At 45.8% G+C, this 26,172-nt stretch overlaps 1 protein-coding gene and 1 pseudogene across 1 annotated transcript; one reads left to right on the top strand and one right to left on the bottom strand.

Annotated features, from left to right (window-relative positions):
- Positions 1–4,362: 4,362 nt before the first annotated feature.
- On the top strand, positions 4,363–4,913 carry LOC127667994 (histone H3.3A-like; annotated as a pseudogene).
- A 5,456-nt stretch (positions 4,914–10,369) lies between these two features.
- On the bottom strand, positions 10,370–25,795 carry Wbp2nl (WBP2 N-terminal like). Its single transcript, XM_052160302.1, has 6 exons — positions 25,734–25,795; positions 19,353–19,461; positions 18,952–19,093; positions 18,701–18,793; positions 16,590–16,694; positions 10,370–10,881 (listed from the first exon to the last, which is right to left on the bottom strand). Exons 1-6 carry the CDS (start codon positions 25,793–25,795, stop codon positions 10,370–10,372), a joined length of 1,023 nt encoding a protein of 340 aa, XP_052016262.1.
- Positions 25,796–26,172: the final 377 nt, after the last annotated feature.

Raw genomic sequence — 26,172 nt, 5'->3', positions numbered from 1 at the left:
GGGTCTGTTGCCCCTTCCTCTGCCTAAGGGAAGCAACAGTCAGGGAATGGGAGACTCCGACCTCCATTACCGGTTCTGACTTCCAAGCCCCGATCTCTCTATTCAGCTTAGGACGTAGGACCCGTTTCACCCAGAAGCTCTGGTTCTTTGCCATTCACAATGCTGCTGGCAGAGCAGGCTGATAGGTCCTTCTTACCCCTTAATGCAGGGGTGCCTGAGCTGCAGGCCTTGTGTTGGTCCCGCCATTTCTTCTGAGTAGATCTGTACTTCACCTTTAGGTTTTTGAGGTCCTTGAGTCTACAGTAAGGTGTAAAAATCTTAGAACACACTTGACCCATGACCATGACATACATAGGTTCTCTAGAGGAACACAACATGTCTCCTCACTCGTGTGTGTGTGTGTGTGTGTGTGTGTGTTAAAATGATCTATTAAATTGGTCTAGGAAATAGGGTTAGAATAGTCTCATTGGTAACTATCTCACACCTGAGATGTCAAGAACCGATAATTCTCAAAGCTGGATACCTCAACATGCACACTCCAACAATATCTATCTCACGTCCTAAAGGCTGAGTGCGTAGGCAGCCTGATCTGGTTTAGAAGACCCTGAAGAATTCCTGGAGAGCCACTCCTGTCTCTATTAAAAGCCCAGAAAAACTAGTACTGATATCAAAGGATTCATCTGCAGTAAATTAACTTAGCAGTGACAGGGAAAGCCAATAGCCCTCCTTCTCTGTCCTTTGATATCTAGACTGTCCCCAGACAGTTCTGCTCAAATTTGGGTAGGGTTTTCCCATATGAATTTAGGCAATCAGCGTAACACCCCCACAGACAAGTCCATAGTCAAGGTGAATGTAACCAATTCCTCAGTTGAGTCTAAGTGACCCGATGACTCCGGGCTGGGGCAAGCTGATATTTAAAACAAGCATGCTAACGAGGCCGCCACATCTTCCCAGTCTGGCAGCCATATCACTGGAGAAAGCTGCCGTTCCCCCAAAGGCTCTACCAAAGACAAATTCGTGTTTCATTCTCCTTTATTTCAAGGATAATCTCTCACTGAGTGTGGGGTTTTAGCTGCTTCATCCTGTTTTGTCTTTGGAGGGTCAGTTTGTCCTCTTGTCCTTGTCCTGAAGTAGGAGTTCCTCCATCCTAACCCTAAAAGATGCCCTGTCTGTCATTCTGTGATGGTCTCTTTCTTCCTGGTATTCCTATGATATGTGCCCCACACCATTTGTGACTTCTGCAGTTTACCTTTTGTTTTCTCTTCACGCTTTAGTCTCAGTCATTACACGTGTGTATGTGTGTATGTGTGTGCATATATGTATGTGTGTATGTATATGTGTGTGTGTATGTACAAGTACACATGCTTTCACACAGGCTCCAGGGCCAGAAGACAGTATTGGCTCTTTATCACTCTGCCTTGTACCTCTGAGGGAGGGTCTCTCACAACCTGGAGCTCAGTTTTCTACTGGACTGGCAGCCAGCCAGCAAGTCGCAGTCATCCTCCTGTCTCTGCTGCCCTCTGTGCTGCAGTTACAGGAACTATGCCTGGGTGCTTCGATTTGAACTCTGGTCCTTATGCTAGCTCAGCAAGACGTCCTTCCCACTGAGCAGTCTCTCCTGCCCCTGCCGGGTATACTGGCACGTACACAAACTGAATGGCTTTCTCTTCAGCAGTGCTTAGTTTATTGGTGAATTCTCACCAGAATACTTCATTTCTGTTCTAAGCCGTTTTTGATAGGTTAGCTCCACCCACAAAATAAGCCAATTCAAGCCAAATGTATAGAAAGGCAGGTTTATCAGGTGACGCTCTCCAGTGGGTTCACTTCATCTCACAGACAGAAGTCAGGACTTTTTTTCAGTTTTTGGTTTTATTGTTGCATTGGGAGGTATGTATTGTTACTGTTTTGAGATATGGTTTCTAAATGTAGCCCAGGCTGGGCTCAAATTTGCTATCTTCCCACCTTGGCCTACCAAGAGCTGATATTACAAGTCTGTACCACCTGCCTTCTGAGATGGACTTCATATACGTCTGTTCATTCAGCTGTAATCAATCCCATGGTTAAAAAGGAGGCATATTTATGTGGGTGTCAGGGAAGGAGATAGGAAGGAGTTAATAGCCTCAGGTCAGGTCTCAGACTCTGGTGAACTCTGACCTAGCCTTGGACCTTACAAGTCTTTATTTACAACAAGCTGCATGCGAGGGGGTGAGGAGGGCTTTCTCTTTCACTAGGTCATTTAGGCCTAGCTGGTTAGGCTATGATGAAATAGTCAAACAGTTCTTGTTAAAGAAAACTAAATGTTTTGGGTGTGTTCTTCAAATAGCTGCTTTTCCCTTTTGCCGAAAACATTGAGGAATCTCAATGGTTAATTCTGTCATTTCTTTAGGATCTTAACTAAAAGGCAGCATCTCAGTGTGTTTCCAGAAAGGACGAACTGGGGGAAGAGTAGGAATGGCCACCTCAGAGTGGGCCTATGGCATCTTCCGACGTGTGTCCCAGACACAGAGCTGTGCCAAGCCTCTCAGTGTCCTGTGGTGACATCCTGCTCTGACTTCATCAGCCTTCCAGGGTGGACTTGGTAAAGAATATTTTCAGTATTGTCTTCACACAAAGAAACACATGAACATGAACACAGCAAAAGTAATTTGGCAAGACATTGTCTTTTTGCAAAATGTGTACCACTACCCAAACCAGGCTAGACAGCCCACCCAGGGGAAAGGAAGTTCTTGGAAGGTAACAAGGGCTCTGCATAAACTAGAGTTTAAACAGATCGGGAAGATTAGAAGGTTAGCATAAAAGCTTTACAAGGTTGGGAAGAGAGAGAATATTGGCCACTGGTGGCCTCAACACCTCTGAGAAAAAAAAATTATTTTCTTCATGGACTACAGACCAGTGAACCTCTGGGAATCTTCAGGCCTTCAGCACCAGATGGACACCTCTGAAGTGTACAGTTTCAATAAGTAAGCAGTAGGGCTCTCAGCCTTTCCACTGTATAAATGACTGTTGCTAGGTAACCTGTCCCCCAGCAGCATACATACATACATATATACATACATACATATGTATATACATGTATATGTATATATGTATGTATGTATCCCTGTCTGTCCCTAGGCTACTTTACATAGATGGGATCAAGTATTTTGCTCTGATTGGTCTATACTTTTTTCAAATATTTTCCTTGAGAAACAGGACTGTGAGCCAGGCGTTGATGGCGCAGGCCTGTAATCCCAGCACTCTGGGAGGCAGAGGCAGGCGGACTTCTGAGTTCGAGGCCAGCCTGGTCTACAGAGTGAGTTTCAGGACAGACAGGGCTACACAGAGAAACCCTGTCTCAAAAAAACCAAATCCAAAAACAAAAAAAAAAACAAAACAAAAAACAAACAAACAAAAAAAAACGGAGAAACAGGATTATGCTCATACTCATACTCACCAATATTTGGGGGTTTTAGATGTAATACAGGTACTTCAGAATTAAGCCACCTGCAACAGCTGTTGCTCTGAGCTAGCTATTGCTCTATGGGAACAACTCTCCAGATGTCTGCAAGGCCAGCTGCTTCACCTGTTTTGTCTTTCCGGTATTTGCTACAGTGTCGCCCTCTCAACAGACTGTGTGTCTGTTACTTAAATTACTTAGATCTATAAAATGAAAAGGCCTCTAACCTGTAAGCACCACTTGCCCAAGGACAGAAAACTTCCTGGAATGCGGGAGGCCATTGTTCAGGTAAGATGGCAGGACACCATTTTTTTTTGCTTCTGTAAACAAGCTTGATTGCCTCAGTTGTGCAAGATGTGCTTGATCACACGTAAGCAGGATACATGTAGGATACATGTAGGCAGCAAGTGCATCAAGATGTATGCTTGCTCCTGATTGGACAAAGGCAGGATGTATGTAGCCTTGTGGGTTCTGCCAGTTCCCGCTACCAAAGTAACCATTTCCTTATCACTGGCAGAAGGGACAAATGACCTCTGTGATTTCTACCAGCATATCAAAGCACATACTAGTATCTAGTATCACAAGCACCTGTTACACATTTCAAAGCCCATGCTGGCATCCTGGCCCTCCCCTCCCTTAAAATTCTCCAGCTCATGGGCTCCCCCTCCCCCAAGCTATTTTGGTCTTTCCCTCCCTCCCTCTTCTCTCTCTCTCCCCTCTCTTTTTCCCTACTTTTTCCGTTCTGGACTCTTCCAGACGCCTCTGGCTCTTCATCTCTACACTGAAAAATCCTTCCCCTAAACCATACCAAATGTTGGAACGATCATTTCAAAACTATCAGTTTATACACAACACATGCATTGAGAAGCAATGCACACACAAGGAACACTAGGTAAACCAGTTTGAGTATGTGAATTGTGAGAAATAAAATGTAAGGGTTAGTGTTCACAGCCTTCGCCGCGCGCCGCCGCTTTCTAACGCCAGCGCCGCCTCTCGCTTGCCGAGCTCCAGCCGAAGGAGAAGGGGGGTAAGTAAGGAGGTGCCCATACCATGGCTCCTACAAAGCAGACCGCCCGCAAATCCACCGGTGGCAAAGCACCCAGGAAACAACTGGCTACAAAAGCCGCTTGCAAGAGTGCGCCCTCTACTGGAGGGGTGAAGAAACCTCATCGTTACAGGCCTGGTATTGTGGCACTCCATGAAATCAGGCGCTATCAGAAGTCTGCTGAACTTCTGATCTCAAGCTCCCTTTCAGCGTCTGGTGCGAGAAATTGCTCAGGACTTCAAAACAGATCTGCGCTTTCAGAGTGCAGCTATTGGTACTTTGCAGGAGGCAAGTGAGGCCTATCTGGTTGGCCTTTTGGAAGATACCAACCTGTGTGCTATCCATGCCAAACGTGTAACAATTATGCCCAAAGATATCCAGCTAGCACGCCGCATACACGGAGAGCGTGCTTAAGAGTCCACCATGAGGGGAAACATTTCATTCTCAAAAAAAAATTTTTCCTCTTCTTCCTGTTATCAGTAGTTCTGAATGTTAGATATTTTTTCCATGGGGTCAAAAGTACCCAAGTATATGATTGCGAGTGAAAAAAACATAGGGGACAGAATCAGGTATTGGCAGTTTCTCCACATTCATTTGTGTGTGAATTTTTAATATAAATGCAAGATGTAAAGCATTAATGCGAGCAAAATTTCAGTGAACACATTTCAACAGTTCAATTTTATAACAATTATAAATAAACCTGTTAAAATTTTCTGGACAATACCAGCATTTGGATTTTTTTAAAATAAGTAAATTTCTTATTGATGGCAAAAGAAAAAAAAATGTAAGGGTTAATTTTCCAAATAAAGGTATCTTTTTTTTTTTTTTTGAGTACACTGTAGCTGTCTTCAGACACACCACAAGAGTGCATCAGATCCCATTACAGATGGTTGTGAGCCACCATGTGGTGGCTGGGAATTGAACTCAGGACCTCTGGAAGTGCAGTCAGTGCTCTCAAGTCCTGAGCCACACAACAATGACTGCAGTGTCAGGGGTGTGGGAGAGCTGATCCTGGTGGTGTAGGCACAGGGAGGGAGCCCAACCCCAGGACCCCCAGGACTGGGGCAGCAGCAGGAGAGCTGAGAGGCATCTCAGTGAGGGTTCCATACTGAGGAGGCTTTGAACTGTAACAACAACTATCTGCAATGAACATCTGCAAGCAAAGCTATTTGGGCATAGGGTATCCTGTGGGATACACCGAAGCTCCCAGTGCCACTACAGCGGGCAAATGTGTGATGCCAAGGTGGGCGAGGAGGAGGAGGGAGGCAGCACACCCATGGGGGCACTAGGGACGAGACAGCTGGGAGAGGTGTGAGAGAACAGCTAGTAAAGGAGCAGGTCGCCACCAGAGGGGTGGGCAAGATGTCTTATTTTAATTTCTTATTGACGGGAGGTTACAAGGGTGTATGGCAGACAGGGAAAGACTGGAAAAGGAGTGGGATTGGGGTAAATGATATGAAAGTCCCAAAAATTCAATTAAAAACATAATTCTATGTGTTAACCACAGCTGGAGCCAGGATCCTCCACATGGGAGACTTTGATGTGGGCTTTCACAAGATGGTTGACGGGTTCCTGGCAGGAAAACTTGGTAACCATGGTCTCTTTCCAGAGGACAGGGCCAGACAGCTCTGATTCTCATTGTGCAATCACAGTTGGCCTGGTAGTCAGTATGTAGACCAGGCTGGCCTTGAACTCAGAGCTCCTCTTACCTCTAGATTTAAAGGTGTTCACTGCCAAACCTGGCCAAACCTGACTGCTCTTCCAAAAGATCCTGAATTCAAATCTCAGCAGCCACAACCATCCATGATGAGATATGACTCCCTCTTCTTGTGTGTCTGAAGACAGCTACAGTGTACTTACATGTAATAAATAGTTTTTTTTTTTTTAAAAGATGAAGCTATGAACAGCAAGTACCCCACTGGCTCGCCCTAGGGTTAAGTTGCCATATTGCCTGGCAACCAATGAAGCCTTTGAGCACAGACTCCTGTGGGACTATAGAACTTGTCAGTTTCGGCCATCTGGAGTCCATGAACCATGGCTGTGACCTGGGAGGGGTGGAACAAAGCCCAGCCTTCAGCACTGAATGTCTCAGTGCTCCCCAATGTCTCAATGCTCCCCAAGTCTGAACGTTCTTACCTCTTCTAACTAAACAAAACTGATTCTACAAATTATTACCTTCACTTGGTGGCTAGAAGTCAACAATGCACACACATGCACGCGTTCATGTGTGTGTGAGTGCATGCGTGCGTGGTACAGCCAAACACAATGTGCCCTTTTTCCCCTCAACAAATTCCTAGTGGCCCACTCTAAGGCCAGCACTGGCAATGAGACAGAGTTACTGTTCTCCAGGAACCCACAGGTTTCAGGGGAGAGAAGATACACACACAGTCCCTACAGGACTGACACAGCTCTTTGCTGAAACACACAAAGGGCACCCCACATGCTCAACAGAAGATAATTAACCCAGAGGCAGGGCTCAGAGCACACTCTTAGGAGAAAGGACTTCTGGGCTGGTTTGAAAGAAGACTGGGATGACTGGGAAGACGCAGGGGCAAAGCCAGCTCAGTTCAGTGTCTGCCAGTGTTCAGCACAGCTGGAGCCGTCAGTGTAGGGCAGATAGAGCTCGAACAGTAGCAAGGTCCTTGAATACACAAGAGCCACAAGTCTAGCCTTTACCCTGAGACTGTGGGAAGCCACTGTACTGTTTGGAAGCACAGTGGAGCTAGGCAAGCTGTCCACTCATCTTTTAAGTTATTCATTTAAAGAATATGTTTTGCAAGAACACAGGACAAAATTGAAAAGGTAAAAATGGAGTTTACAGTCTCCCTACAGCCTTTTCCCCAAGTCACGCAGCTCCCCAGCCAGAAACAACCTGTTTACACTGTCTAAGGTTATCCCAGAGGTCTGCTCAATACTGCATAGGTAGTAGTGGGGAAGCCAATGTAGTGAACTGTGACTCACTCTTTATTGTATTTCGAAGGTTAGACTATTGTTGGTTGTTTGATGCTTTTTTTGTAACAGGGTTTCACTGTACAGCTCCAACTGTCCTCCAACCGAGGCCTTCTACCTTAGCTTCCCAAATGCTGGCACCTACCGCTAAGCCTAAAGGAAAGAACAAATTCCCCCAGTGATGTGCACTGCTGTGCCTGCCCAGATTATTTGGGGGAATTTTCTACCCAGCAATCCCAAAAGAGATGCTTAGATTTTTTTTTAATTTATTTATGTATTTATTTTTTGACTAATGTGTCAGAAAGTACCTGCCTGCCTTTTAGATGGATCCTAGAGAACAAACAGGACCTAGAATATTAGTGACAACAACACTGGATCAAAAAACATATTATAGGGTTGGAGAGATGGCTCAACAGTTAAGAGCACTAGCTGTTCTTCCAGAGGTCCTGAGTTCAATTCCCAGCAACTACTACATGGTGGGTCACAACCATCTGTAATGGGAGCTGACGCCCTCTTCTGGTGTGTCTGAAGACAGTTACAGTGTACTCACATATATAAAATAAATCTTTCAGAGAGAGAGAGAGAGAGAGAGAGAGAGAGAGAGATTACAAGTAAAGAGATAAGGATGGATGGTGTGGTGGTTTGACTAGAGATGGCTCCCATAGATTCATGTGTGAGTGCTTGGGTCATAGGGAGTGACACTATTATGAGGTGTGGCCTTGGAGGAAACACATTATAGGGGTGGGCTTTAGTATTTCCTATGCCCAAGCTACATCCACTGTGACACCCTTTTTTCTGCTTCCTGATGATCAGGATGTAGAACTCTCAGCTACCTCTCTAGCACCATGTCTGCCTGCATGTCACCATGGTTCCTGGCATGGCCATAATGACTGTAAGCCAGCTCCAACTAAATGCTGTCCTTTATAAGAGTTGTCATGGTATCTTCACAGCAATAAAACCCTAAGACTGGTGGCATTGGAAGTATAGAGGACTCTGGGGGTCAGGAAGAAGCTGGGTAACCAGCACTAATCACCAAGATTGACAAACAGAGGGTAGAAGGTCAGAAGAAAACTCCTGGTCACGAGTGCAGCCTGGAATCACTCCACTCACTCCTTTGAAAGAGTCTGTTACAGCAAAGATTTTAATAGGGGTGGAGAAGGCAGCTCAGTGGTAGGGTGGCCAGTGTGTGGACCACCCTGGGCTCAATCCTCAGCAGTGCAGGAGCAAAGCCATTCAATATCTGGAAATGTCCTCTCATTCTGGGTCAAAGTTCCCCAGCACTATTGGAGTTAGCATCTCTTTAAGCATTTTGTCATAAATGTTACTGCCTCAGCTAACATTATTGCCTCCCTTGTTAATTTAAACTTAAAAATGTTTAAGTATGTGCACAAGTATGTGTGTGATGGGCTTGAAGAGGTCAGAGGTCAAGGTCGGGTGTGTTCCTCAGTTGCTCCACAAGGTCTCCGGTCTGGGGCTGATTCAGGCTGACTAGCTAGTGGGAATCAGCGATTCCCACCCACAGGATAGGAATTACAGGTGTGTGCAGCCGGCTCTGGCTGCATCTTCTATTTGTGTGTGTGTGTTTTAAGATTTATTTATTTATTATGTATACAGTGTTCTGTCTGCAGGCCAGAAGAGTCATTATCTGATCTCATTACAGATGGTTGTGAGCCACCATGTAGATGCTGGGAATTGAACTCAGGACCTCTGGAAGAGCAGTCAGTACTCTTAATCACTGAGCCATCTCTTCAGCCCCGAGTCTGGTTTATTATAAGTGCTAGTGATCAACGTCAGGCCCTTCTGACAAGCATGTAAGCAACTGACCATCTCCCTGACCCCACTTCTCTCTTCCATCTCTTCACTTATTCTGACCACAGACTGTTACTGCACATGCTGGAAATTACTACCCTAGTCTGCTCTTTTGGACCTGAGATGTTTTTACCCCTTACTGCTTTGTCTCTTTAGACCTCTTTAGAGGTCGCCTTCTCTATACTTCCCACATCTACATACTGTTCATATACTGTATGTATATGCTGTCATTGATAAGATCCTCTCTCACCGGAAATTAAGGTTGTCCTAGTCTTTCACTAATGTAAAGAACACTGTATGAAACAGCTGTGTTCGATGTGATGCGGTTTGGATTCTCCTTTTAAGACAGGTTCTAATGTAGCCCAGGCTGATGGTTAACTCCCAACAGAGTCAGAGATGACCTTGCACTTCTGAGCCCCCTGCCTCTGCCTCTCAAGTGCTGTGGGATTTCAGGTGTGCGCTCTCATGCCTGGCACCTGGAATTTTATTAATCAGTGGGAATTAAGCCTACAACCATCAGCATACGAGGCAAGCACACAACTGAGCTCTGTCCCTGGCGCTTTTAGTTTTTGAGACGGGATCTCACCAAGCTGCCTAGGCTGCCGTGGACTCCACAGTGTGGCAAGCCTTGACCTTACCATCCTCCTGCCTCTCTCTGGCTGCTGGGGTTCCAGGCCTGGACCCGCAGGGCCAGCTCTCAACATGACATTTAATAGCTCTTAGTAACTACCTACCAGAGTAGTATAGCAGCTTTGAACACAGAGGAGAATAAAGGCAGGAGGCTTTTTGCAAACTCACATCAATGATGTTTTAAATGCTTCCGGTGTCAAGCAAGATATTAGGGGATTTAACCCTCTGGTGCTGTTCCTTCTTTATCCAGCTAACCAAGAATTGACACTGCTTCTAAAATCAAGGTATGGAGATAAGGCTTGACTCCACCCTGTGACTGAACTCCCCAGGTGGGAGACAAACTGCCTAGAACAGGTCTGTGATCAGATACCTAAGTGCTCCGTGTTATCTTGACTTCAACACCAGGGTGTGTTTTTGCTTGGTGAAACTTCAAGGTTTACATCTTAGAGGGGAAAGAATGGGCTTGTGAAGATGAGGTAGAGGGAAAAGATGCCTGAAATTCAGGATTGTGGGCTGTCACGGGCGTGGGATGGCCCAGCAGGTGGAGCTTCCTGTGCTACAGACAAGGCTGTGGATCCAGGAGGGTTGGACTCACGCCCGGAAGGAGTTCCATACCCCATAGGCGGGGCTTCATATCCGGGAGGCGGGGAACTGGAGCTCATAGGTGTGGTTACGTATCTGGGAGTTTGGGCTCCATACGCCACAGTGGGGGCTTCATATCCAGGAGGTGGGGATCCGTATCTCCCAGGTGGAGGTCCATACCCAGGAGGTGGGACTCCATAGGCCACGGGGGTAGCTACGTATAGAGGAGGAGGGGATCCGTATCTCACAGCTCCGTATCCAGGAGGCAGCACTTCATATCTGGGAGGTGGGGCTACGTATCCCGCAGGTGGGGCTCCGTACCCAGCAGGTGGGGCTCCGTACCCCGCAGGTGGGGCTCCGTACCCCGCAGGTGGGGCTCCGTACCCCACAGGCGGGGCTCCGTACCCCGCAGGCGGGGCTCCGTAGGCAACTGGGAATAGCAATAAGAAAGGAAAAAAATTGTTACCCTGTGAATAATGAATTACTAAAGAATAAAAAAAAAAAAAAAGGCCAAGAAAAACACACATGAGAATCGAGCCATGCTAAATACCTGATCTTTAGCCGTTACCAGGGGAAGGTGGTGTTTCTTTTGGTGAGATGATCTGAATTAACTGGAAATAGCCTTCCCGTTACATTGGTCATTACATAGAGTTGTGCAGATACATATTTTATTTGGTAGTTTGTTGTGGTTATGAAAAGAGAAACCCTCTCAGTGAGGAGTATAATTTGGAAACTAGAATGGTCAAGGTCATTGGGGGGGAGCCCTCTGGAGACATGGCCCAGTGGTTAAAAACACTGGCTGCTCTCAGACGACTCTGGTTCAATTACCAGTTCTTACAGGGCACAACCATTTATAACTCCAGTTCTTCTCCTCCAGCTCCTCCCAGACTTCCAATCTTCCCTCCCCCTGGAGAGTGGTTGATAGACCCAGTGACACACCATTGGAGAAACTAGTTTTCCCTTTTCCAGAAGGTATCAGTTACAAATAGCTACTTTGTGTCCATCTCCCTAAATAAGGGGATTTTTGTCTCTTTTGAACTCGTGAAGGTCTTGTATGTGCTGTCTGTCTCTGAGTTATGCATCCTTCCTGTTGTGTCTAGAGAACATTAGTTCCTTGGAGTCCTCCATCACCTCTGGCTCTTAGAATCTTCCTGCCTCCTCTGCTGTACAGATCCCTGGGCCTTTAGGAGAGGTTTTTTTTTTTTTTTTTTTTTTTTGTTTTTTTTTTTTTGTTTTGTTTTGTTTTGTTTTTTGTGGTTTGAATGAGAATGGTACGGATATGCTCATGTATCTGAATATCTGGCTCCCAGTTGGTGAACTGTTTTTGGAAGGGTTAGGAGGTGTTCACTGGGGAGGTTTGAGGTTTCAGAGGCCCATACCAAGCCCAGATTAAACTTTGTCTACTTTCTTTAGAAGATAGAAATGTTCAGTGACTGCTCCAGCACCATGCCCACCTGTCTGCCATCATGCTCCTCACCATGGCAACCATGGACTCAGTCTCTGGAGCTATAAGTAAGCAAGTCTTCAAATGCATGCTTTATTTTATAAATTGCCTTGATCCTGGTGTGTTTTCATGGCAATGGAAAAGAAAGACAGGATCGATGAAAATATCCCATTTAGAACTGAGTGCTCTGCAGTCTCTCACTCTCTGCATTTGTCTAGTTGTGGGTCCCTGAGTTAATTACCATCCCCTGTAACAAGAAGCCTCTCTGATGAGGACTGAGTGACATGCTAATCAATGGGCACATCATATGTCATTAGGAAAAGTTCTATTGCTATGTTCCTTTAGCAGAATAACAGTATTAGTGTTTCCCTTGGGCTCATGGACTTTCTAGTCTCAGGTATGAGTTCCTTAATGCGGTGGGCCGTAAATCCAACTGAAATTGTCTGGTTACTAGCATAACATCTGTGCCACTACTGGATCAGTATATCTTGTAGGTGGATGATGTTAAAGATGACAGGGTGTGTGGCTGAGTGATACTGAGGATAACCTTTCTCCTCCAGCACTGTCTCCTAAAAGTGTCAGAGACACTAACTCATGAAGTCTTACCAGCATGGCTGCTTAAACATGACTTGAAGGAGGACAGCAATGGACAAGGTACTCTGGAAGGGGCAAAGCCTAGGCAACCCTAGGCAAAAAACCTATAGGCATCAAAGACACACTGAGAGTGGAAGAAAAGTCTTCCCCAGAAAAGACCACACAAATTGGTTATCCACTACCAAACGGTCAGCCCTGAAAACATTTACATGTAAGTGATATTATATACACTGAGCAGATCTCACTCATATATTTAGGAATACACACACACAAAACTACAACTAAAGAAGGCCATGAGTTTGAAATAGAGCAGTGTGTGTGTGTGTGTGTGTGAGAGAGAGAGAGAGAGAGAGAGAGAGAGAGAGAGAGAGAGAGAGGGAGAGAGAGAGAGAGACAGGCAGACAGACAGACCCAGACAGACAGAGAAGGAGAGAGAATGGGAGGGTTTGAAGGAAGAAAAGAGAAGGGAGAACTGACGTAATTTCATTATAATTTAAAATAATGTGGTGGTTTGAATATGCTTGGCACAGGGAGTGACACTAAGTAGGAGGTGTGGCCTTGTTGGAGGAAGTGTGTCACTGTGGGGGTGGGCTTTGAGACCCTCGTCCTAGCAACATGAGAGCCAGTCTTATGTTTGCCTTCAAACAAGAAGTAGAAGTCTCAGCTCCTCCTGCACCATGCCTGCCTGGATGCTGCCCTGATCCCACCTAAATGATAATGGACTGAAACTCTGAACCTGTAAGCCAGCCCCAATTAAATGCCTTCCTTATAAGACGTGCCTTGGTCATGGATTCTCTTTACAGCAATGGAAACTCTCACTAAGACAGATTAAAAAAAATATTTTGGGGTTTTTTTTGGGGGGGTGGTTTTTTTGGATTTTGTTTTTTTCTAGACAGGGTTTCTCTGTCTATCCCTGGCTGTCCTGGAACTCACTCTGTAGACCAGGCTAGCCTCGAACTCAGAAACCCACCTGCCTCTGCCTCTCAGAATTCTGGGATTACAGGTGTGCACCATCACCGCCCGGCTAAAACATATTTTTTTAAAAAACAGAATGATGCCTGATGCTCTCGGTCATGACACACACTTGCCTTTTAAGTCAACAAGCCAGATGAACAGAAGGTCATAAAATCAAGAGTCTCACAAGTCCAATGTCTGTGGTAGAACAGGTTAAGAGCTTGGAAACCAGCCAGCTGGTAGTGTGGCACACCTTTAATCCCAGTACTTGGGAGACAGAGGCAAACAGATCTTGAGTTCAAGGTCAGCCTGGTCTACAGAGCAAGTTCTGGATAGCCAGGGCTACACAGAGGAACCCTGGGGGCAGGGAGAGAAGACCTTGGAAACCATCACTTCCATCTCCATATAACAATTAAAAAGGAGAGAGATGAGCTGAAAATCCATCAATGAATTAAGACTCCAAAGCAAGCTACCACCACCAAATACGGAGAGACGTGGATATAGAGGCCAGAAACTGGGCTTCAGTGTAACAGTGGGTACAGGTGAGGAAGATGTGGATGCTTGCTGCATTTACCATGAAAAGGCAAAGACAGCAGAAGGGGAAGGAGCAAGAAGAGAACTAAATCCTACAACCAGAGAAAGTGAAGATTCTCGCTCCTGCCCAGATCAAAACCCACAATCTAGTTCTGTAACTGAATTCAAGGGCAAGAACAACTGGGAACTGCAGCACACATCTTTCATCTGGAGGCATAGACAGGCAAATCTTCACATTTGAAGCCACCTTGGTCTACATAAGTTCCAGGTCAGCCCAAGCTATACAGTGAGAGTCTGTCTTAGAAAGAAAATAATAGCAACAACAGAAATCCAACCAACCACAGAAATAAACATGAAGGGCCTGCAAGATGGCTCAGGAGATAAAGGCCTGTAGCACCAAGCCTCATAACCTATGTTCCATCCCCGGGAGCCACATACTGGCAGGAGAGAACTGACTCCCACAGGCTGTCCTCCGACTTCCACATGAACGCTATAGCATGCACAGAAAAAAAAAAAAAACAACAGCAAAATAAACAATTATTAGCTCACACCCAATACCTGAGCCCAAGGTGAGGCTGAGGCAAGGGCAACCACAGTTCAAGGCCAGCATGGCGTACAGAATAAACTCCAGGCCAGACTAAGCCACAGTGGGAGACCTTGTCATTACAACTAGGTATGTACTGGACACCTGTAATCCCAGCACTTGGGAGGTAGAGGCAGGGGTATCAGAAGTTCAAAGTCATCTCCAACTTACACAGTAAGGTGGAGATCAGCCTGAGCTACAAGAGACCCATCTCAAAACAATAACAAAACCTTTTCTTTTAATAATTATCTCAGTGGCAGAAATCTAACACAGAGAGATGGGAAAAAATCAACATTTCTTTTTCTGTACACTAAAGTGCTATTTGGGTCTGACATCAAAAGCTTTCTTAAAAAATTATTATCATCATTATCATTATCATTATTATTTGAAACAAGGTATCTCCCTGTTGTCCTGAAACACACTATGTAGATCAGACTGGTCTTGAACTTGAACAGATCCACCTGCCTCTGCCCTCTGGAGTTTGAGTGCTGGAACTAAAGGTGTGTACCACCACACCCCACATTTTATTTTTATTTATGTGTATGTGTGGCTGCGTGTGCTCCATGAGTATGCCTGTCTGAAGAGGGCATCAGATCCCCTGGGGCTGGTTCTAGGTAGTTGTGAACCACTCAATGTGGGTGCTAGGAACTGAACTTCGATCCCCTGGATAAACAGCAAATACCTTTAACAACTGAACCCTCTCTCCAGCTTCCCTTAAGGCTCTCTTGACGCTACCTTTAGTTCATTTCCTTGTTTCTATGTACTGCTAATCCTAGAAACTCTGCAGTCTCCTTTGGTTTCAAGTCAGCCTTCCAGTGCTGAAAACTGCTGACAGGCATTTACAGACTAGAGAGACGCTTGGGCGTGGCTGCCTGTGATCAATATGTATCTGGACATATATGTATACGGCTTTTTAATCTTGGATTTCAAAGTGAGAAATTATTTTAGCATATTGGTAACATTTATCTCAAAAATATCATAAATAATTGAGATGGTACCTTGCTCATAAACTACTGAGCAAGCCAGGTCTTCATGGAAGCCTGCAACTTTCTCCACCTTAGGCACGGTAGATGTGAAAAGGCACAGGTCGTGAAGCTCAGGGTGTGGCTGGAGGCTTGGCTGGCTTGAGGCCATGATAGTGCAGCACCAGAGGTGAGGTGGGCAGCTCTGTTTGCTGTGCAGGCTCTGAGCAGGAGCGATCTCCTCACTAACAGGAGTGGCTTAGGTGCTCCTACGCACCAAGATCAGAGTGACTCTGCGACGCCCACACAACCTCGGTACTCAGCAGGCTGAAGCTGAATGGCAAATTCCAGGCCAGCCGTGTTTCAAACACACAAACTTACAGGCAAGCAAGCAAAATGAAAGCTGGAATGCAAGTCCAGCCATTTGCTTATCACTGTTGGGTTTCAACCGAGAAACAAAGCCATGAAAGCCCCAAACCCTGAAGCAAGGTAGTGGGGAACTGTCTTCGAGGATCTAGCATACTTTTCCGCTTCCTAGGGCGACCTCTCCCCACACCTCACCTTGGCACACCCGTGGGGCACGCATGCTCCTGTACCCACATCTCACCTTGGCACACCCGTGGGGCACGCATGCTTCTGTACCCACACCTCACCTTGGCACACCCGTGGGGCACGCATGCTTTTGTACCCACACCTCACCTTGGCACACCCGTGGGGCACGCATGCTCCTGTACCCACACCTCACCTTGGAACGCCTGTGGGGCACGCATGCTCCTGTACCCACACCTCACCTTGGCACGCCTGTGGGGCACGCATGCTCCTGTACCCACACCTCACCTTGGCACACCCGTGGGGCACGCATGCTCCTGTACCCACACCTCACCTTGGCACACCCGTGGGGCACGCATGCTCCTGTACCCACACCTCACCTTGGCACACCCGTGGGGCATGCATGCTCCTGTACCCACACCTCACCTTGGAACACCCGTGGGGCACGCATGCTCCTGTACCCACACCTCACCTTGGAACACCTGTGGGGCGTACATGCTCCTGTACCCACACCTCACCTTGGAACGCCTGTGGGGGATACATGCTCCTGTCCCCAGTGATGACATAAATTCCTAGAGGACCCATCCAGAAGCTTGCAACTCTGAGTGGAACTCCTTGGGCAGCTGAGAAGACAATTTGGCAAAATAAGAAGTCTTTATTCTTTTAAATCGGGTATACGTCAGCTATAAACTGAATAACCATCAGCACTGACTGCGACCTTACATGTGAGGCAACTATAGTCTTGTGGTACCAGGTTAAAAAAAAAAAAACCACAGGTGGCCCTCTTCTTAAACTGCATACTTCTTGAGAGTAGCAACTTTGTCTTATTGCCTGTGGTTATTTAGGGTTAACATCCCTAGATAACCATCCCATAATTTGTTTTCCCATCTATCAAGTGAGCATAATATTAGTATCTTTTGTTTAAAGACTTATTTACTTATTTTTATGTATGTGAGTACATTAGGTGTGTTCAGACACCCCAGAAGAGGACAACAGATCCCATTAAAGATGGTTGTGATCGACCATGTGGTTGCTGGGAATTGAGCTCAGGACCTCTGGAAGAGCAGTTGGTGCTTAACTGCCGAGCCATCTCTCCAGCCCAATATTAGTATCTTTATCATAAGGTTTTATGAGCACTGAGCTAGCCATTGTAAAGGGCTTAGACCACTGCCCGGTGTAGTCAACATTTCAAAAGCGCCAGCTAAATTTCTTGTCTTTAAGCTGAGCTCATTTCCTCTCAGTCTAACACTGATCATGGGTCTTGACCATGATGCACAGCATCCTAGTTCACATACTATAGTAACATCAGACCCTTCTTCCATTTTATCTGCAGCACCATATTCCTGCATCTGTTAAAGCAAACATATGTGTCTGCAAATGGCCATCTTCACTGGACTGTGTTTTAACATCTAGATTGGAGTTTGAGGAGGACAGCAAAAATAGAAAGGAAAGAGCCTTTCCTGACAGGACAAAATGACAACCCGGAGAAGAGAGGGGATTTGATTGGATTGTAAGAGAGTGTGGGTGGCATGAGGAGAAGCCGGGTTGGAAGAGTATTTTATCAGTCGTAGAAAGCCATGAGGTCAGAAGTGTAGGGCGGTAGTTATCCCCAGTCCCCTCTATGGATGGTAAGGGCAAGCAGAGAAGCAGGGCCAAGGCCAGGGGAGGAGGTCAAAATGCACATGGCAAAGCCAGGCTCAGGGAATTGGCAAAGCCTTCCTGTAATCCATGTACAAATATTGACAGAGCTCACAGAAAGCCTTGGCTGTTCCCAGCTCGCACACAGTCCTCTACTGAGAACAGCTGGCCTTTCCGCTTGTGCTTTCCTAGCAACACTCTTGGCTTTCTGGGCTGCTCATGGTGCTGCTCCAGCACAGTGGGCAAACCCACCCTACCCAGCTATCCTGTACACAGATGCATTTGTTCTTTATTCCCAAGCAGATCAGCCAGGTATCCAGGTCTGCAGGATGTGGCACTAAGACCAGCAGTTTTAGGATAGTCATGTAGATGTCTGACCACAGGTTCCCAGCTCCTACAGGACTCGGTGATATCTATAATCACAGTGTGGAATTTGACACACCATAGGTGTACTGACTGGTTTTGTGTGTCAACTTGACACACGCTGGAGTTATCACAGAGAAAGAAGCCTCCCTTGAGGAAATGTCTCCATGAGATCCAGCTGTAAGGCATTTTCTCAATTAGTGATCAAGGCAGGAGGGCCCAGCCCATTGTGGGTGGGGCCATCTTAGGGCGGGTGGTCCTGGGTTCTATAAGAAAACAAGCTGAGCAAGCCAGGAGAAACAAGCCAGTAAGGAACATTCCTCCATGGCCTCTGCATCAGCTCCTGCTTCCTGACCTGCTTGAGTTCTAGTCCTGACTTCCTTTGGTGATGAACAGCAATGTGGAAATGTAAGCTGAATAAACCCTTTCCTCCCCAACTTGCTTCTTGGTCATGTTTGTGCAGGAATACAAACCCTGACTAAGACAATAGGTAAACTCAGAAATGCTTGTTGAATTAATTCATATAGAAATACCAAATGCCTGACACCCAGGCTAGCCACTCTCTCCTGAGTAATAGTCCTGTTTCAACTCCTTGACCCCTACAGTTTTTACTGGTTTTATCACTCACCAGCAGAGGCAGCTTTGGCCATCAACTGGGCAAAGTTGATAGCACCTCCTTTCCGGAAGACTATTTTAAAAGTAGCAGACCCTTCCCAGCCACCTGGAGGAAGAAATGGCAAACGCTTACCACAGTGAGGAACACACTCTCTAACAGGCGGGCTTCTGTCTGAATTCTAACATAAAACAAGTCTTAATCTTAAGCTTTCTAGCATCTTTTCTGGGGTGTAGGTGAGGCACTTCTAAGAGGAAAAAACTTACCATCTGGAGCTGCCTGAATTGTCCCTTTAATGTAGTTTGCACCAAAGATTGGTTGTTCAACGGTGCAGTTATTCATTAGATGAAACGGCATCATAAATGACAACATGGGATCATTGTCTGAACGTGAAGTCACAAAAATCACCTGAATGAGGAAGGAAACTTTGGGAAAGGAATTCAGAATTTGTCCTTGGATAGACTTGAAAAAGCAAGGTCCAGGTCACTTGGGCACTGTGGCCTAATAGAGAAACATCATTTCTTTCCTTCCATCCTTCTTCAAAGTGGAAGTCTCAAAGTAAAAATGTTTTAAAACACCTTCAAACCCAATGTTTAACTTTTTTTTTAAGTGATAGGAACAAGCAAATGTAAACCAATCAGCCAATCAAAAGGAAAGTATAAATTACCCGGTATGAGGTGAGAAACAGAGCCCCCCTCTTTGTACCACTGAAGAGGCTGGAGCCCGACGGTGACTGGGGAAAGGAGAGGTCCACATATGAACATTTCTTCAAGAGACTGCAGAAAGGCAAGGCAGACAGCATGTTATGATGGGCATAAAATGAGCAGGGCAGGAGTGGTGTACACCTTTAACCCCAGCACTCAGTACCAGACAGATCTCTTCCCTTTTTATCGCAGGGCTTTCTTTGTCTTTTCAAACTTATTTCTATTCTCAACGTCTGTCACTAATTCTTAAATTTCTTGGGGAAGAACTGGGCTCTCAGAACGTTTGGCTGGGAAAGAAGGCAAGGCAGGGAGGTGCTTGTTCACACCCCCCACCCCCACCTCCCCCACCCCGGCACATTAGTTTAGCTTCTCTCCAGACGGAGACAATTTGGATTCGTGCTCTCCTCACCCATGGAATCTAGCTGTCTAATTTCTTTTTCTTTTTTTTTCTTTCTTCTTTTGGTTTTGTTGTTGTTGTTGTTGCTGTTTATTTGTTCAGTGCCCCTCAAACAACCACCTGCTTCACTGCTGTGGCTCTACCAAAGGGAAAGTCACTACACATTTATTCTTTAAAAAAAGAAAAGAAAAGGAAGCATGAACGGAGAACATCACGCAAGTAATAGGAGACATGTGTCACATAAATGGCACAAAAATGTCCCAGTCGTTCAACAGGAGGAATTATTTGTGGTGGAAATGATTGTGAAAGATCATGGCTGGAGCTGATTTTTAAGATATAGGTAGTGTTTAAATAGGCAGAGGTAAGGATACGAGGGGCAATCCAGAAAGGGGTCAATGGCACTAGTGGACAAGGGACAATCCAGAAAGGGGTCAATGGCACTAGTGGACAAGGGACAATCCAGAAAGGGGTCAATGGCACTAGTGGACAAGGGGCAATCCAGAAAGGGGTCAATGGCACTAGTGGACAAGGGGCAATCCAGAAAGGGGTCAATGGCACTAGTGGACAAGGGGCAATCCAGAAAGGGGTCAATGGCACTAGAGGACAAGGGACAATCCAGAAAGGGGTCAATGGCACTAGTGGACAAGGGACAATCCAGAAAGGGGTCAATGGCATTAGTGGACAAGGGACAATCCAGAAAGGGGTCAATGGCATTAGTGGACAAGGGACAATCCAGAAAGGGGTCAATGGCATTAGTGGACAAGGGACAATCCAGAAAGGGGTCAATGGCATTAGTGGACAAGGGACAATCCAGAAAGGGGTCAATGGCATTAGTGGACAAGGGACAAACCAGAAAGGGGTCAATGGCATTAGTGGACAAGGGACAATCCAGAAAGGGGTCAATGACATTAGTGGACAAGGGGCAATCCAGAAAGGGGCCAATGGCATTAGTGGACAAGGGACAATCTAGAAAGTGGTCAATGGCACTAGTGGACAAGGGACAATCCAGAAAGGGGTCAATGGCACTAGTGGACAAGGGACAATCCAGAAAGGGGTCAATGGCATTAGTGGACAAGGGGCAATCCAGAAAGGGGTCAATGGCACTAGTGGACAAGGGACAATCTAGAAAGGGGTCAATGGCACTAGTGGACAAGGAACAATCCAGAAAGGGGTCAATGGCATTAGTGGACAAGGGACAATCCAGAAAGGGGTCAATGGCATTAGTGGACAAGGGGCAATCCAGAAAGGGGTCAATGGCACTAGTGGAGATGGAGAGGCAGATAATGGAAAGAGGATTGCCTGCTGGGGAGAAGGTCTTGATATGGATGAGCCAAGTCACAGCATGAGCAGTGTTAGGAAGAACAGAGACCAAGCTGGGAGGCTGCCTGGGATTTGAGATTGGGGAATTCACTGGACCAGCAAAAAGAAACGGCAAGCCCTAGATTTTTCAGCATGGACTGAGGAAGAGGTGCTAGCTAGAGTGACAGAGCAGAAGGGCCTGTTTAAGATCATAGGATAAAACAATAATTACACATTTGTAGTGGTTGTGATAATATATAAAACTAATTTCTGACAGTAAAGGTTTGGGAGTGAGCACAGCTATAGGACGAAGGCACGCTTCACAAACACACACTTCACAAGCACAGGCACATGCACATCCACAACCACGGCACACACCCTTCACACACATACATGGAATTCAAGGCTTACATCCTGGACTTATATAATGATCTGCTGGACTCTGTAGTGACATGCTGTCTCAAAACAAACAGGGCTGCAGGGATGGCTTGGTTATTAAGAGCACTCTTATAACTCCAAGACTGCTCTTGGAGAGAACTCAGGTTCAATTCCCAGCACCTACATGGTGACTCACAATGACCTATAACTATAGTTCCTACATCATCTTCTAGCCCCCATAGGCATTCCACACATGGAACACATCAAACAAGCTAGCAAAAACACCCAAACAACACAATTAAAACAAAATAAATAAAAATGTCTTAGGGTGTTACTGCTGTGAAGAAATGCTATGAGGATGGTATCAAGGAGAACATTGCACTGGGACTGGCTTACAGTTCAGAGGTTTAGTCTGTTACCATTAAGGTGGGAAGCATGGCGGCTCATGGGCAGACTCGGTGCTAGAGAAGGAGCTGAGAGTTCTACATCTGGATTGGCAGGCAGCAGGAAGAGAGAGACACTGGGTCTGACTTGAGCACTTGAAACCCCAAACCCCACCCCCCTGTGACACTTTCTTCAGCAAGGCCACATCTCCTAATAGTGCCCATTCTCTGAACCTATGGGGACCATTTTCATTCAAACCACAAAATACAAAAAAAAAAAAAATTCACATAAACCAACCATGTGTGAATAAAGCTTTTATAGTGGATAGCAATAGATAACTAGTGGTATTATTTTTCTGCTTTTATTAAAATTAATTCAAGATTAATTACTTGAATCCTGATTTTTAGTTTAATTTGGATATCTCTTAATGAAATATTTAGGACCTGAACAGTTTTAGACTTTGGAATGCTTGAGTATACAAGAAATTTGGGGGAATGAGATCCAAGTCTAAAAAATGACAGTCAATTATTTCATATATATCTTATACATATGACCTGAAGGTAACTATCTTTAATATTTTAAGCAAAGTTATGTATAAAACAAAGTATAATACAGTAGAATTTTCCAGACAAGGTATTTGGTGGAAGCCTCAAGGATTCTTTTGTTTTTGAGATAGGGTCTTGCTATATAGCCCAGGCTGGCCTAGAACTTACAATCCTCTTGCATCATCCTGAGTGGTGGGATTGTCAAGGTGATTTCACCTTCAGTACGTGCCATCTGGATTGTTTTTAATTATGTGTATGGCCTCTGTGGGGGAGGGAGTAAATGCGAGTCTGTAGGTGCCCCTGGAGGTCAGAGGAGGCCAGCTCCTTCTAAAGCTGGACCTACAGACACGTGTGTCATTCACCACAGGTTCTGGGAACTGACCATGGGTCCTGTAGCAGAACAGAATATGCTCTTAATAGGTGAGTCATGGCTCCAACACAACCACACCTGAATTCAATGGAGTATTTTAGATTTTGGATTTTCAGATCAGAGATGTTCAACCTGTGCTGGGTGAAGACAAGATAGAAACATAACACTAAAACTATTAAAAGTTTTCCTATGAACTATTTTATTATTTAAAAAACTATTTGGTAGTAGGTATTCTTGTGCTCAGGTACTAAAAGTAATGTTTAGTTTCCAGCCCAGCTGAGCTTTGTAGTACAAAGTTTGTACTCGACTTGTAATTTGGAGTACAAACTCCACACGATCTTTATTTTAATGATACTAAGATAATTACAACACAGACCCTAAGTTCTTCCTTTATCCTTGGGCATCTTGAATCTGACAGTGAGGGACCTCTGCCCTGATTTTCCATTCATTATCTTCTTTGGCTTTGGCTTGTTGGGATACCTTGGCCTGGCTGAGCATATAAACTTCTCTGCTTTCATTGCTTTTGTTTTGGAGACTGAAATGCTCCAAGTGTATTTTTAGGACAGAAATATCTTGAAGGTTCCCTGCTTGCAGAGTCCCCTAACTGATCGTAGGTAGGTGAAACTGAAGGTAGTTTCACCTTCAGACGAACTTAGCTACTCTTGTTCTGTGGACAACAATGCTTAACTTTAGCACTCCACCAAATGACAGGCTTGTCTATTGCTCTGGTGTAACTTTATCCAACGTTAGATAAATGCAACTCCTTCACAATGCTGAGTATCTTTGTCTTTCAATGTGGTGCCCTTCACAATTTATGACACATGAAAAACACCCAGGACAGGCAGGATGAATACATTGTGCTATTATTGAAAACCAAGTCATTACTGGTTTTTTTGCACAGCACAAGAGAGGCTCAACCTGGCTTCTCCTTGTCTCTCATAGCAGCCTTGGCTTCACAAGCAAGGCAGAGAACCAGACGGTACCAGCCTCAAAGGCACATTTTGATAGATGGGTAAAGATACATTTTCAAAAGTTTTCAGACAGGGCCTGGCAAGATAGCTCCTTTAGTAAAGGCACTTGCCACTGATCCTGGTGAGCTGAGTTTGATCCCTGGGATGCACGTATTAGAAGGTAAGAGGACTCCTACAGGTTGTTTTGTGACTTTTATATGTGCTTTGGCATGAGCACACGCACACACATAGGTTTATTTTAAAAAAAATCTAAACAGTAATGCTTTTAGATGAGAGGAGAGCCTCAGAAGAGTTCACGTTGAGAATTAAGCAAGGGTGTATGCACACTGGAGTATCGCCATTGACAGCAGTAATATAGTTGTGGTACTGGAAACTGTCCCACTATATTAGCAAATATAAATTAGACACAAAGCTGTTGGTAAGGGGGGAAACCAGCTTAAGTGTCCATAAGAAAAAGTGCAGAGAAAGCATACCAAAATGCAAAAATGACTGAATGTTGGAATTTGGGTAATTAATTCCCCCCCCCCCGTTTTACTACTGTGACATCAAGTATCTACACAATTTTAAATATGGATAAAACATTTCAGCCTTTTCCATTTTACAACACAGCCTGGCCCATATGCTTATGACCCCTCAGCCATGATGACAAGTTTTCTACAAGCCAGGTATGGAGGCATGCATGCAGCAGATTTGCATCGTCACATCTGGCTCCAATGTTCAACATGTCTGCACTTAGGCAGGAGGGAGACAAGGAGCTTCACCTCCAACCTCCAACTCAAATCACTAATTCTAATTTTTTTTTTTTTTTTTTTTTTTTTTTTTTTACTTTTCCAGACAGGGTTACTCTGTATAGCCCTGGCTGTCCTGGAACTCACTCTGTAGATCAGGCTGGCCTCGAACTCAGAAATCCACCTGCCTCTGCCTCCCAAGTGCTAGGATTACAGGTGTGCGCAACCACCGCTTGACTCAGAAAGATTCTAACAATTTAAAGGAACAACAAGAAAAAAAATCAGGACTTTCCCTTTCTTTCTTTCTTTTTCTTTCTTTCTTACTTTCTTTTTTCTTTTTTTCTTTTTTTTATTTATTTATTTATTTATTTATTTATTTATTTATTTATTGGTGACAGTCTTTCTACAGTATAGCTCTAGCTGTCGACCAGGCTGGCCTCAACCTGACCTCGGAGTTCTTTTTGAGCACTTTATTGAATGAGTCTCATAGACAAGTGAAGAAAATCAGCAGAGAGAGGACATAATCTAGAAAAGGCAGAGAAAGAGGGTAAGGAAAGTGGGTGAGGGGGGATTAAAGAGGAAAATGCGTCAAAGTCATTAAGTTTGCCTAGAGGTGGGCTTCTCCTGACAGAGAAGCCACTTTACAAGCCCAGCACTGTGAGAGACTGGGAGTGACCTTCTTCCTAGGGACCCCTACTTTTGCTCCCTAATCTTTTCAGTAAAGGTGACAAAGTCATGTCCAAGGTTGAAGCAATGAGGAAAGGGAACTTCGGGAGGATTTTGGAGGAAGGCTTGTGACAGTTCTGGATTAGTTACCTACACTCCACATCCTAGCCCTTCTTCCAGGCCAGCTACCGCTTAGTTTCTGGTCCCGTGAGGCGCACCCAGGACCCTCAGGGTGACTGTCACCCTCTTAAAGTCATCAAGTCGCACACAGCCAGTGGAGGCTGTCCCGCGATGCCAGGGTTGAGCCACTCTTCACACAAACCTCACTCAGGCCTCTCCTCTGAGAATGCCTGTACCCCGCGCACCCCTCGCACCCCTCGCACCCCGCACACCCCTCGCACCCCTCGCACCCCCGCGCACGCGCCTAGCCACAGGCTCCCAGGCGCTGCCGCGGACGCATGCGCTCAAACGTCAGGGGCGGAGCTCCGAGGACCGAGCACGAAAAGGGCGGGAAAGTCCTTGATTCGCAGAGGGCTTTCTAGCGCGCATGTCTACCCTGAGCATCTCCTCCCTCCTCGACAGCAGCCTGAAAGTCCCCTCAGGCACCTTTCACCATGAGGGATGGCGGCCCCACGGCGGTCCACCGTATGGTTCTGGTTCACCGCCATCTTGCTCTTGTCCCCTCCCGCCGCCGCCCGCCCTTCAAATGGGAAGGGGCGGGGCCTGCAAGGCAGGGGGCGGGTCCCTGAGGAGAGGGCGGAGATTATGGCGCAGAAACCTTGGAGTTGAGTGAGCAGCTGTCACAAGAGGAGCTGTCACAAGTCAGGGCCTGGGTGAGGAAAAGGGGCGTGTTCGTGGAGCTGGCTTCACCTCTAGAACGGGAACGATCGATCGGAAGGATGGGTGACTAGCCTCCGTCACTGTAGGCCTACAGCCAGCCTTGGTCCTGCTAGGAGCTAGGAGCTGTGGTTTAAAAAGTAGCCATTAACCCAAAATCTCAGTCCAGATTACCCCCAAACCAACCCAGACTGAGGGTTTACATTTC

Source organism: Apodemus sylvaticus, chromosome 17 (genome assembly GCF_947179515.1).
Source record: "Apodemus sylvaticus chromosome 17, mApoSyl1.1, whole genome shotgun sequence".
NCBI lineage: Eukaryota > Metazoa > Chordata > Mammalia > Rodentia > Muridae > Apodemus > Apodemus sylvaticus.
The sequence above is the reverse complement of the archived record's forward strand: the minus strand, read 5'-3'. Positions and strand labels throughout refer to the sequence as shown.